Genomic DNA, 9,690 nt, shown 5'->3' with positions numbered 1-9,690 from the left:
GCGCGCGGCGGGCGCGGCGGGCGGGGAGGCGGCGCTGCCCCGGGGCACACGCGTCGTGGCGCTGACGCACGTCTGGGATGCCAAGCGCGTCGTGCACAGCCTGGCCGCCTCGTTCTGGTGAGGGGGAATGGTGTGAGGGTGGGGAGGAGGCGAGGGGTGGCCCGTTGCAGCTGCAAAAAGCGTGGCCGCTGGCGGCAGTACGAGCGAGCCGTGTTGCTGGCAAGATTCACATCACCCCAGACCGGGCGGCAGGCAGCGGCTCCGCCTCTTCTGTTTCCGTTTGGGTCCGCCGCCTTCCCATGCCCGCATGCAAGCCGCCATGCTGCCCCTTCACCCCTCCCCAACGCACAGTGGGCAGTGGGCGCTGGGGTGCGACAGCCTCGGGCGGGTGCTGCTGATCGACGTGGCCACGAGCCTGGTGGTGGTCATGCTCAAGGGCTACCGCGCGGCCCAGGCCGCGTGGATGGAGTGGCCGGCGGGGGGGGTCAGGGGGCCCGCCCCAGGGTCCAGCGTCCCCGTCATCTATGCGCCACGCAAGGGGGTGCTGGAGGTCTGGGCCCCAGACCTCCGTACCCGGCTGGCGGTGCTGAGGGGGGTGGGGCCGCGCGGCGTGCTGCTGAGCCCGCGCCCGCGGGGTGCCGCCCTGTGGTTTGCCGACCTGGACGCGCTGCGGTGCGCCGACGTGGCGCCGGCCCTGGTGTCGGCCGCGCCGTGTGGTTGACAAGATGGACGCGGTGCCTTCCAGAGCGGATTTGCAAACGCATTCGACGTGATCCGCTGAAACCTCGTGAAATACGGCAGTGACCGCCAAGGAACACAAAGAGGTCCATGGTATGGATGTGAGGCGTGCTGCGCATGCTGTGAGCACACGAATCACTGCGGGACAGGTCCGCGATCCGGCACATGTCATGATGCGCATTGTCTTCCGTGATTCGACACTCTTGGGCAGCATGTCGATTTCCAGTGAGAATCAGGCGCTACCTGCCAGCGTGCCGACTCTGGGGCTGAAGAGGAAGGCTTTCAAAGCCCCCCTTGCAGTCCGACCCGCAGTGAGCAACATTCCTCCCGCGGCCCGCGAGGATGCGGGCCCCAAGCCCGTTTCTGCGTCAGAGGAGCATTATTACTTCAATGTGTGAGTGCGCATGGCGGCAGCGGGTGCATGCTGCGGGATGCATTCAGCACGGCTGCACATGCGTCATGGGGAACAATCATGCTACAAGTGCACCCCCGCCTGCCCTGCCCCAGACTGTACACCAAGCACAATCCCGGCAAGCTTCGTAAAAACAAGAGCTGGGCCGATGGAGTGCTGGAGATGCGAGCCGGTGGCAGGACCACGCTCTTCGACACCAGTGGGAAGAGTGTGACGCAGACTGTGGCGCGTGGGTATGACCCGCCCAGCATGGGGGAGGGGTCCTCTGTGCTCCTCGGGGGCTGGGAGCTGGAGGTGCAGAACCGCATGGAGGCAGCCGAGTTCAGGTAGAGTGGGGCGAAAGGGTTGCTGTTCCTTTTTATGAGGAACTGAATGGTTCAATTCGATGTGCATGTGGAAAGCTCTGCCATCCCTCGTGTGACGTGGTCGCCAAACATAGTTCAAGTGGCGTGCATGGCGTCACAGGAGCGGGACAGCATTCATAGGCCCATCAGCTGGTGCTGTAGCACCACTGCCCAAGGCGGCCAGCACAACGACATCCTCCACGGGTCTCAAGGGAAGGGCGGCTTTTCGGCCAGTGGTACCGGCCGGGGTTGCTGCGCAGCATGCTGCAGTGCGCAAGGCCCCTGCATGGCTGCACGACCCCATGGCGGAAACTGCCATCGTGCTGAACAGGTGGGACCTGAAGGTGCCTTGCGGTTGAGCAACCTGTCGCAATGCGTCTCGACATGTGTGGCACAGGGCTTGGTTATCCACAGGAGTCGAGGATCTGCCCATGTTTTCGCTTCCCACGAGGACAGCGGCCTTTGCATGCATCCCAGAAGCGCCGGCCTGAGCTCATCAGGTAGCCAGAACCCTCCCTCCCGGTCCCTCGTGCCCAGAGAGCAGTGGATGGGCTCCCAGGAGTCTGGCGCCTCGGGCGTACGGCCTGTGGTGGTCGACCCATACCTGGCCTGCCACCTCCGCCCGCACCAGGTGCTCCAAAAGGGGCATGCCACTCGAGCTTGCAGGGGACTGACAGAGCTGACACGTTACGGACAGACGTCGTCGGTACATGATAGCTAAGGACATGGCCACTGCCTTGCCCGCCTGCCACCCCCTTTTTCAACCCTTGCTGCCAGACCCCCTCCTCACAGGTGGAGGGCGTGCGCTTTCTCTACGAGTGCGTGGTGTCGGGGCCGCCGGGTCAGCGAGGCGCCATCCTGGCGGACGAGATGGGGCTGGGCAAGACCCTGCAGGTCCTGACCCTGCTCTGGACCCTGCTGCGCCAGAACCCGCAGGTGCTTGGTCGGGGAGTCGAGTGGGGTGGCTGTCCCTGGTCCAGGCATGGGGCTGGCTGGCAGGGGCGGCAGGTGCATGGCTGGGAACCTGGGGCACAGGACGGCCCGCCTCCGCCGCTGGGTCCGCCAGCTGCGCTGTGCATCCATGGTCCCTGGACCATCGCCCTCACACCTCCTCTCTGCCACCCACTCTTGCTCCTCACAAAATACTCGCCCCCTTGACCCTGCCCGGTGCCCTCCTCTCAGCCCCCCGCTCCTCGACTCCCCCCCCTCCTCAGGGCTCCAGACCCCTGGTGACCAAGGCCATCGTGGTGGCGCCCACCACCCTGGTGCGCAACTGGGAGGCGGAGGTCCGGCGCTGGCTGGGCCCCGAGCGCTTGCGCCCGCTCTCGCTGGTGGCCGGGCCGGCCCAGGCCGAGCAGGTGCTGGGGTTCGTGCACGGCGCGGCGCACGCGCTGCTCATCACCAGCTACGAGCTGGCGCGGCGGCACGCGGGCGCGCTGGCGGGCGCCGCGCAGCTGCTGGTGTGCGATGAGGGGCACCGCCTGAAGGCGGCGGCGGGGAGCAAGACCATCTCCGCGCTGGGTGCGCTGGGCTGCCCCGCCCGCGTCCTGCTGACGGGGACGCCCGTGCAGAACGCGCCGCGCGAGTTCTTCGCCATGGCCGACTTCGTGCGGCCGGGGGTGCTGGGGGACCTCCCCGCCTTCGAGCGCGTGTTTGGCGGGCCCATCGCCCGCGCCCAGGACCGGGCGGGGACGGAGGAGGACAAGGCGCTGGGCAGGGAGAGGGCCAGGTGCGTGTGCCTGGCGGGTGGGAAGGGGGGCGCTGCATGGCTTGGGATCGGGCGGTCTGGTGGGCAGGGCAAACAGGTTGGGTAGAAGGATGCCATGCAGGCTGGGTGAAGAGCACGCTGCGGGCGGGTGTACCACCCTGGAGAGCTCCCGGAAGGCTGGTGCACATACAGGGGCCGGGGCAGGGCAGGCCAGGTCGGCAGGCCTGCCTGGGGGAGCTCCACCCTCCCCTTCTGCACCCCATCCCTCCCACCATCAGCCCCTCATGCACGCCCCCAAACGGCCACACACTCAACCAGGGAGCTGGTGTCGCGCATCTCGGGCTTCATGCTGCGACGCACGGCGGAGGTGAACGCGCGGTTCCTGCCCCCGCTCTCCGTCTACATCGTGTTCTGCCGCCCCAGCGAGCTCCAGCTGCGGGAGTACCGCCGCGTGCTCCAGTCCACCGCAGTCCACACCCTGCTCTCCAACGGGCCTGGGGACCAGGTACGCGTGAGTGTGTTTCTTGTTTTGCATGCTGTGTGTGTGTGTGTGTGTTTGTTGGGGAGGGATTGTGGTGGGGACCCTTGTAAAAGCAAGGATGGAGGACGCGGCACAGGTGGCCGCGGGCGGACGCAGCTGCATCACCCTGTGACAGTCCTTGATACATGGCAGCCTCCCATGCCCCTCATTCTTCCAACCACTCCACAATCCCTGTGTAATCGCTGCGCCAGGCCCTGGCGGTGCTGTCCAGCCTGCGCAAGATCTGCAACCACCCCTGCTTGGCGCCCGACCCCGACAGGGACGCAGGCCTAACCCCCGACTCCCCGCCCCGCCCCGCCGACTCTGGCAAGCTGGCGGCGCTGGACGCCATGCTGGCGGCGGCGCTGGCGGACCCCGGGGAGCGCGCGGTGGTGGTGTCCCAGTCCACGGCCGCGCTCGACCTGATCGGCGCGCTGTGCGCGACGCGCGGCTGGCCCTGCCAGCGCCTGGACGGCGCCACCGACCCCGCCCGCCGCGTGGACATGGTGGACGCCTTCAACCGCCACGGCGTCGGCCGCGTGTTCCTGCTGTCCACCACGGCGGGCGGGGCGGGGCTGAACCTTGTGGGCGCTGCGCGCCTCTTCCTGTTTGATTCCCACTGGTGCGCTGATGGATTTTTTTTGGGGGTTGGAGGGGGGGTTGAGAGGGGCTGGGGGAGGTGATGTGGATGGGTGAAGACAACAACAGAGGAAAGGAAACGAGGAGAGCAAGGGGGCGTGGCGGCATGCTGGACGGGTGGTCGTGCTCTTGGCAGTTTTGAGGGGCAGTGTGCAAACGAAAAGCCTGCTGCATGGACGCTCCATGCTGTTCCCTGATTGGGCGATGCGTCCGAGTCGAGCAGTGCACCGACAACTGCTCCGTCCTGACGGTGGCACACGCCCCACCCCTGGCCAGGAATCCGGCCATGGACCGGCAGGCGATGGCCCGCATCTGGAGGGACGGCCAGAAGAAGGCGTGCACCGTGTACCGCCTGCTCACCACAGGTCGGCGAGGGGTGTGGCGGTGGGAGGTTTGGGGCGGCTGAATGCTGAGGTTTGAGTGGCTGCGGACCACTGGGTTGATGTCCCCAGGTTTGATGTGGGACCTTCCGCAAGAGGTATCCAATAGACTCGCCGGCGGTATGGCCCAGGCACTGCCCCCAGGCACGCCCATGGAATATCTGCGCCTGCCATCACACACTAAGTTCCCCTCACTCCTGCCTGTCACATCGCTCCACGCCAAACACGAAACCCCACCCAAGCCAGGCACGATCGACGAGAAGATGTACCAGCGGCAGCGCATGAAGGGCGACATGGCGCGGGGCGTGCAGGGCGGGGCGGCCGGCGGCGCGGGCGGCGGCGGGCGGGGCCCCGAGGGCGCGCAGTTCTCGCGGGAGGAGCTGCGCGAGCTCTTCGTGCTCAAGCCCGGCACGGACTGCGAGACGCGCGATCTGCTGCAGGCGACCGGCGCGGCGTTCGCCGACGGCGGGCCGACCTGCGCCGACCCCGCCATCTGCGCGGCGGCCGGGGCGGGGCTGGTGTCCTTCGTGCACCTCGAGTCAGAGCAGGGGGGCGGGGCCTAGATGCGGGCTGGCTGGCTGGCTGGCGGGGGGATGTACTGCGACTCGAGGGCACCTTTCCCATGGAGACCGACGGCGAGCGCATGGCTGCCTGCCCACGACCTCGCTGCCGCTCTCTGTACACTCTCCACTGCGTCCCGGCCCCTGCCATGGGACGGGGCATGCGGCATTGCAGCAGAGGCACACATTGTTTGGGCGAGGCGCCAGGGACCGCCATGGACGGGCAAAGGGGAGGGGGTGTCGCAAATAGCAACAGCTGCATCTTGGCAGCTTGGCCTGGGCTCGCTCCAGAGACACAGGGACTGAAATGGACATCGGCCCCTCAGTCGTCGCGCTTGTCGAGCACCGCTCCCGCTGCCGCCACCCAGGCAGCGGTCTGAGGGATGGAGTTGAGCAAGGGATGGGTCAGGCTGAGGCATGAAAAGTGCGGCGCAGACACGCAAGGTCCATTGCTGCAGGCCACCACTCTTTCATGCCCCAGCAGCATGATGCAAGCTACTGGCGGAGTGAAACACCATGCACACCCTCAGTCGCCCAGTGCACGCCGTTTGGTCAGCAGAGTATTCCTCAGCCACCTGCAGTAGCAGCGCAGCTCCCCACCCCACCACACCCCACACCGCACACAGCAAAGGAACACAGCATATACTCCCATCACCTGCAGGACGCGTGGGAGGCCGGCGGAGAGGAGGGGCAGGTGCGCCAGAGTCTCCAGGATGACCGCCCCCACGCCAACCACCACCAGCACGGAGTTGAGGGGGAGCCGCGGCAGCTCGCCCGCCCCCGCCTGCCACCCCGCGCCGCTGCTGCCGGCGTTGCTGGTGTCCACCACCGCCAGGGCGGTGGGGATGACGCGGGTGAAGGGCACGCGCAGCGACCCACGCGCGTCCCCCGCCTTCTCCGCTGCCAGGACGGTGCCACGGGGTGCCAGCGTCTTGGGGTCCACGGCGGGGGAGGAGAGCACGATGGACATGAGGTAGGCCACGCCCGCCGCCGCGCCCAGCGGCTCCACCGCCAGGTTGATCAGGGAGCCGAGCAGGGGCGTGGCATGGACCACGGTGTCGGCGGCCACGGCGGCCGCCACCGGCACCACGCCGGCGGGGGTCTGCAGCCGCGCCAGCTCCGCGTCGCGGTCCTCGGAGGTGGCCCAGGACACCGCGGTGACCGCCGCCGCGGCCGCAGAGCTGGCCACCAGGTCGAACAGGATGAAGGCCTGGGCCGGAGTGGGCCGGGCCCGGGGCGAGGGGCGGAGCCGGCTCCTCCCTGATTGGATGTGGAGGGTGGGGAGGGGAAGGGGTGAAGAGGGGAGGGGGTGGGGCCGGTGCATTGGGTGGGGGGGTGGCATTGCACCGAGTCTCCCTCAGGCCCGACCTTGGAAGAGGAGCGTGGGCGACGGCCGAGAGATGAGGGAGGCAGACACGGACGCCATGGCTCTGCCTTGTCGAGCACAGGTGAGCAGGGAATGCGAGGGCGATCGACTACACCCCTCCACGAGCCAGTTCAGGCCAATACATGCCCAGCTCCGGCGCCCGATGTCCGACACCCTGGAAATCTGAAGGATAAGGATGGGGTGTATCTTCCGGGTTTGATATACCCTAATTTATTGCATCCCGTCATCCGATCTCGAGGAGGATAACCCGTGGGACCGGGGTTCGAGTCCCCGTATGCGAATGTTCCAAACGATACGATCGCATATCGTATAGGTGGTTAGTATACACGGCTCTCACGCCTCGGCAAAAACCTCTCTTTTGCCTTTTGCCATGAGATACTATCGTGACTTGACAACCCAAGTATGTGGGTGGGGGTGCCTTCGTGAGGAAATGGCCGGGGTTGGATCTCCAATGGGGAGGTGGCCCAGGAACACGCCACCTCTTTCTCTGAGTAGAATGTCCACTAGAGGTGAGTCAGTGGTCCTCAGCCCACCATTCTCAAGTTCATGTGGCACTTGTTGGTTGCCACAATATGAAAGACGCTCAAAACATAACTCCGCCTCATGCTTGAATATCCTAGGAAGTGAGGATTTTCGAGTCAGATGCTTACTCAACAGGTCCAGATCAACCTTGATTTTCTACAAGCTGAAGCAAGGCACAGTTCGTATTGTGAGAGTAGGTGCCCTCGGCGGTTGGGTTGTGCATACAGTGCATCAGAACAACATGTGTCGCAGATGTGACCTTATGACTGTTGTAGTGATTTCAGAGCATACATCCGATCATTTTCCACCACATTGACTCTGGCGAGCTTCATGACTACAAAATCCAAGATGAATATTAACCTACATAGTAGGCAAGAAATGGCTCTCACACCATGACTCAGTTTGGCATTCAGTTTGTCCCGAAAGGGGCGCAGGTTCGAATCCTGCCGTTGTCGATTCCGCTTGACAACGTGGCCGAGTGGTTAAGGCGCAAGCCTGCTAATTTCCTTTTGCTTTTGGAGTGTGTGAAAGTATTCAAGACTGCTACAGATACCAGGTACACCTTTGCATCAGGAAAAACAATGCAAGTGATTCAACGAGTGCTTGTGCCATCCTGATTGCACCTGGAGGAGCTAGCGCCACCCTTCCAGACTGGACACATGGCAGGAACAGTGGGTGGCCAGTCTGCATGCTTTACCCGTTCCAGATGAGCATAAAGGCCGTTTCTGGGCCCAGTTTTAACCACAAAAAGGAGAATAGCAGCACGAAACCCCAATATTCCATGTTTCTTGTTCCTTCCGGGGTGTGTGGTCCTTCAGCTCCGGCCTTATGCAGTGAGCTCACACGCGACACCACATGACGCCCTTCCTTTACGAGCACATTTTGCTACATTCCATGCGATAAAAGGGGAGTTATAATCCTGCTGTGTGCTGTGCCATTGGCGTGCGCTTGGTGCGGGCCCCCCCTCCACTTGGTCGACGCCATGAGGGCAGTGAGTGTGAGCGCCCTCCAGCATGTGGACTGCCCCCCATCGACATCGTACAGGCCACTGGCCCGCCCATCCCTGGTGCATAGGTGCGACCATGACCCGTTGGAGGGTGGTCGGGGAGGGCACCCTCGACCGCATTTTGCTCAGCGCCAGTCGCGATGCTCATGTCTCCCTCAGTCCCTCCTCCCACGACCCCCCTTCCCTCCCTCACGCCCGAGCTCAGATACAACGTCCACCGGCCCTGCGCTGCCCAGTCCTGGCAGCGGACGTCCACCTCCCGCGCGGTGGCCACCCCCGACCGCGCCACGGAGGTCCCCCCCCCCACTCTGCGCAGCCCCGGCCCCGCCCGGCCCATCCCCGGCTACGACCCCGACACGGACCGGGTGGGGGTCCTGCTCCTAAACCTGGGCGGGCCCGAGACCCTGGAGGACGTGCGCCCCTTCCTGTACAACCTGTTTGCCGACCCTGACATCATCCGCCTGCCGCCCGCGGCGCGCTGGCTGCAGCCCGCCGTGGCCTGGCTGATCAGCACGCTGCGCGCGCCCAAGTCGCGGCGCGGCTACGCGGCCATCGGCGGCGGGTCCCCCCTCCGCGCCATCACCCAGGAGCAGGCCGACGCGCTGGCGGGGGCGCTGGCGGACCGCGCGGTGCCCGCCCGCGCCTATGTGGCCATGCGCTACTGGGCGCCTACCACGGAGCAGGCGGTGGCAGCCCTGAAGGCCGACCGCATCAACAAGCTGGTGGTGCTGCCGCTGTACCCGCAGTTCTCCGTCTCCACCTCCGGCTCCTCCCTGCGCCTGCTGGAGCGCTTGCTGCGCGAGGACGCGCAGCTGGCAGCAGCGCGCCACGTGGTCATCCCCTCCTGGTACGCGCGCCCCGGCTACGTCGCCGCCTCCTGCGACCTCATCCAGGCCGAGCTGGCGCGCTTCCCGGCCGAGGCCGACGGCGTGGAAATCTTCTTCTCCGCCCACGGCGTGCCCCAGTCCTACGTCGACGAGGGTGGGTGGAATCAGGGGGAGGATGGGGGCAGTGGGCCTGGGTGGATGGAGGGGTATGGAGCATCAAGGGAGTAGGGAGTTGCAATGGGGATGGGGCGAGGGTGGGCGGCCAACCCTCTGGGTGCATGCCCATGTGCACGGATGCTCTTGAATTCCGGTCCTCTTTCCCTCATTCCATCGGCTTGCATCCCAGCCCCCCTTGCCCCACTCCTCCTGTCCTCACCAACACCTCCAGGCGACCCGTACAAGGAGGAAATGGAGCAGTGCGTGGCGCTCATCATGACGGAGCTGGCGGCGCGGGGGGTGGCGCAACACGCACACGCTGGCCTACCAGTCGCGGGTGGGGCCGGTGCAGTGGCTGCGCCCCTACACCGACGACGCCATCCGGTACTTGGGCGAGCGCCGCGTGCGTGGCCTTCTGGCGGTGCCCATCTCCTTTGTGTCGGAGCACATCGAGACGCTAGAGGAGATTGACATGGAGTACAGGTGTGTGT

General features: G+C 65.7%; 5 protein-coding genes across 5 annotated transcripts in view; 4 read left to right on the top strand and 1 right to left on the bottom strand.

The window, feature by feature from the left end:
- The window catches only part of F751_5420 (Rab3 GTPase-activating protein non-catalytic subunit), a gene marked incomplete at both ends in the record, with an annotated part of 3,032 nt that extends 2,311 nt beyond the window's left edge, over positions 1-721 (top strand). The window contains one exon of the mRNA XM_011402542.1: positions 352-721. Within this exon, the coding sequence (XP_011400844.1) occupies positions 352-721 (370 nt within the window). The remainder of the gene's footprint in view (positions 1-351) is intronic.
- A 229-nt stretch (positions 722-950) lies between these two features.
- On the top strand, positions 951-1,480 carry F751_5419 (hypothetical protein; the record flags this gene model as incomplete). The annotated part of the gene is made up of 2 exons (XM_011402541.1): positions 951-1,132; positions 1,246-1,480. 2 exons carry the CDS (start codon positions 951-953, stop codon positions 1,478-1,480), a joined length of 417 nt encoding a protein of 138 aa, XP_011400843.1.
- A 316-nt stretch (positions 1,481-1,796) lies between these two features.
- On the top strand, positions 1,797-4,767 carry F751_5418 (DNA repair and recombination protein RAD54B; the record flags this gene model as incomplete). The annotated part of the gene is made up of 8 exons (XM_011402540.1): positions 1,797-1,825; positions 2,032-2,125; positions 2,287-2,430; positions 2,709-2,852; positions 2,967-3,223; positions 3,521-3,707; positions 3,935-4,344; positions 4,638-4,767. 8 exons carry the CDS (start codon positions 1,797-1,799, stop codon positions 4,765-4,767), a joined length of 1,395 nt encoding a protein of 464 aa, XP_011400842.1.
- An 856-nt stretch (positions 4,768-5,623) lies between these two features.
- Positions 5,624-6,727, bottom strand: F751_5417 (hypothetical protein; the record flags this gene model as incomplete). Its single annotated transcript, XM_011402539.1, has 3 exons — positions 5,624-5,677; positions 5,957-6,561; positions 6,670-6,727. The coding sequence occupies 3 exons, from the start codon at positions 6,725-6,727 to the stop codon at positions 5,624-5,626; spliced, it is 717 nt and encodes a 238-aa protein (XP_011400841.1).
- A 1,465-nt stretch (positions 6,728-8,192) lies between these two features.
- The window catches only part of F751_5416 (Ferrochelatase-2, chloroplastic), a gene marked incomplete at both ends in the record, with an annotated part of 3,509 nt that continues 2,011 nt past the window's right edge, over positions 8,193-9,690 (top strand). Inside the window, 4 exons of the mRNA XM_011402538.1 lie at positions 8,193-8,284; positions 8,422-9,197; positions 9,432-9,499; positions 9,552-9,682. Of these exons, the coding sequence (XP_011400840.1) occupies positions 8,193-8,284; positions 8,422-9,197; positions 9,432-9,499; positions 9,552-9,682 (1,067 nt within the window). The remainder of the gene's footprint in view (positions 8,285-8,421; positions 9,198-9,431; positions 9,500-9,551; positions 9,683-9,690) is intronic.

This window comes from Auxenochlorella protothecoides (assembly GCF_000733215.1).
Source record: "Auxenochlorella protothecoides strain 0710 unplaced genomic scaffold scaffold63, whole genome shotgun sequence".
NCBI lineage: Eukaryota > Viridiplantae > Chlorophyta > Trebouxiophyceae > Chlorellales > Chlorellaceae > Auxenochlorella > Auxenochlorella protothecoides.
The sequence above is the reverse complement of the archived record's forward strand: the minus strand, read 5'-3'. Positions and strand labels throughout refer to the sequence as shown.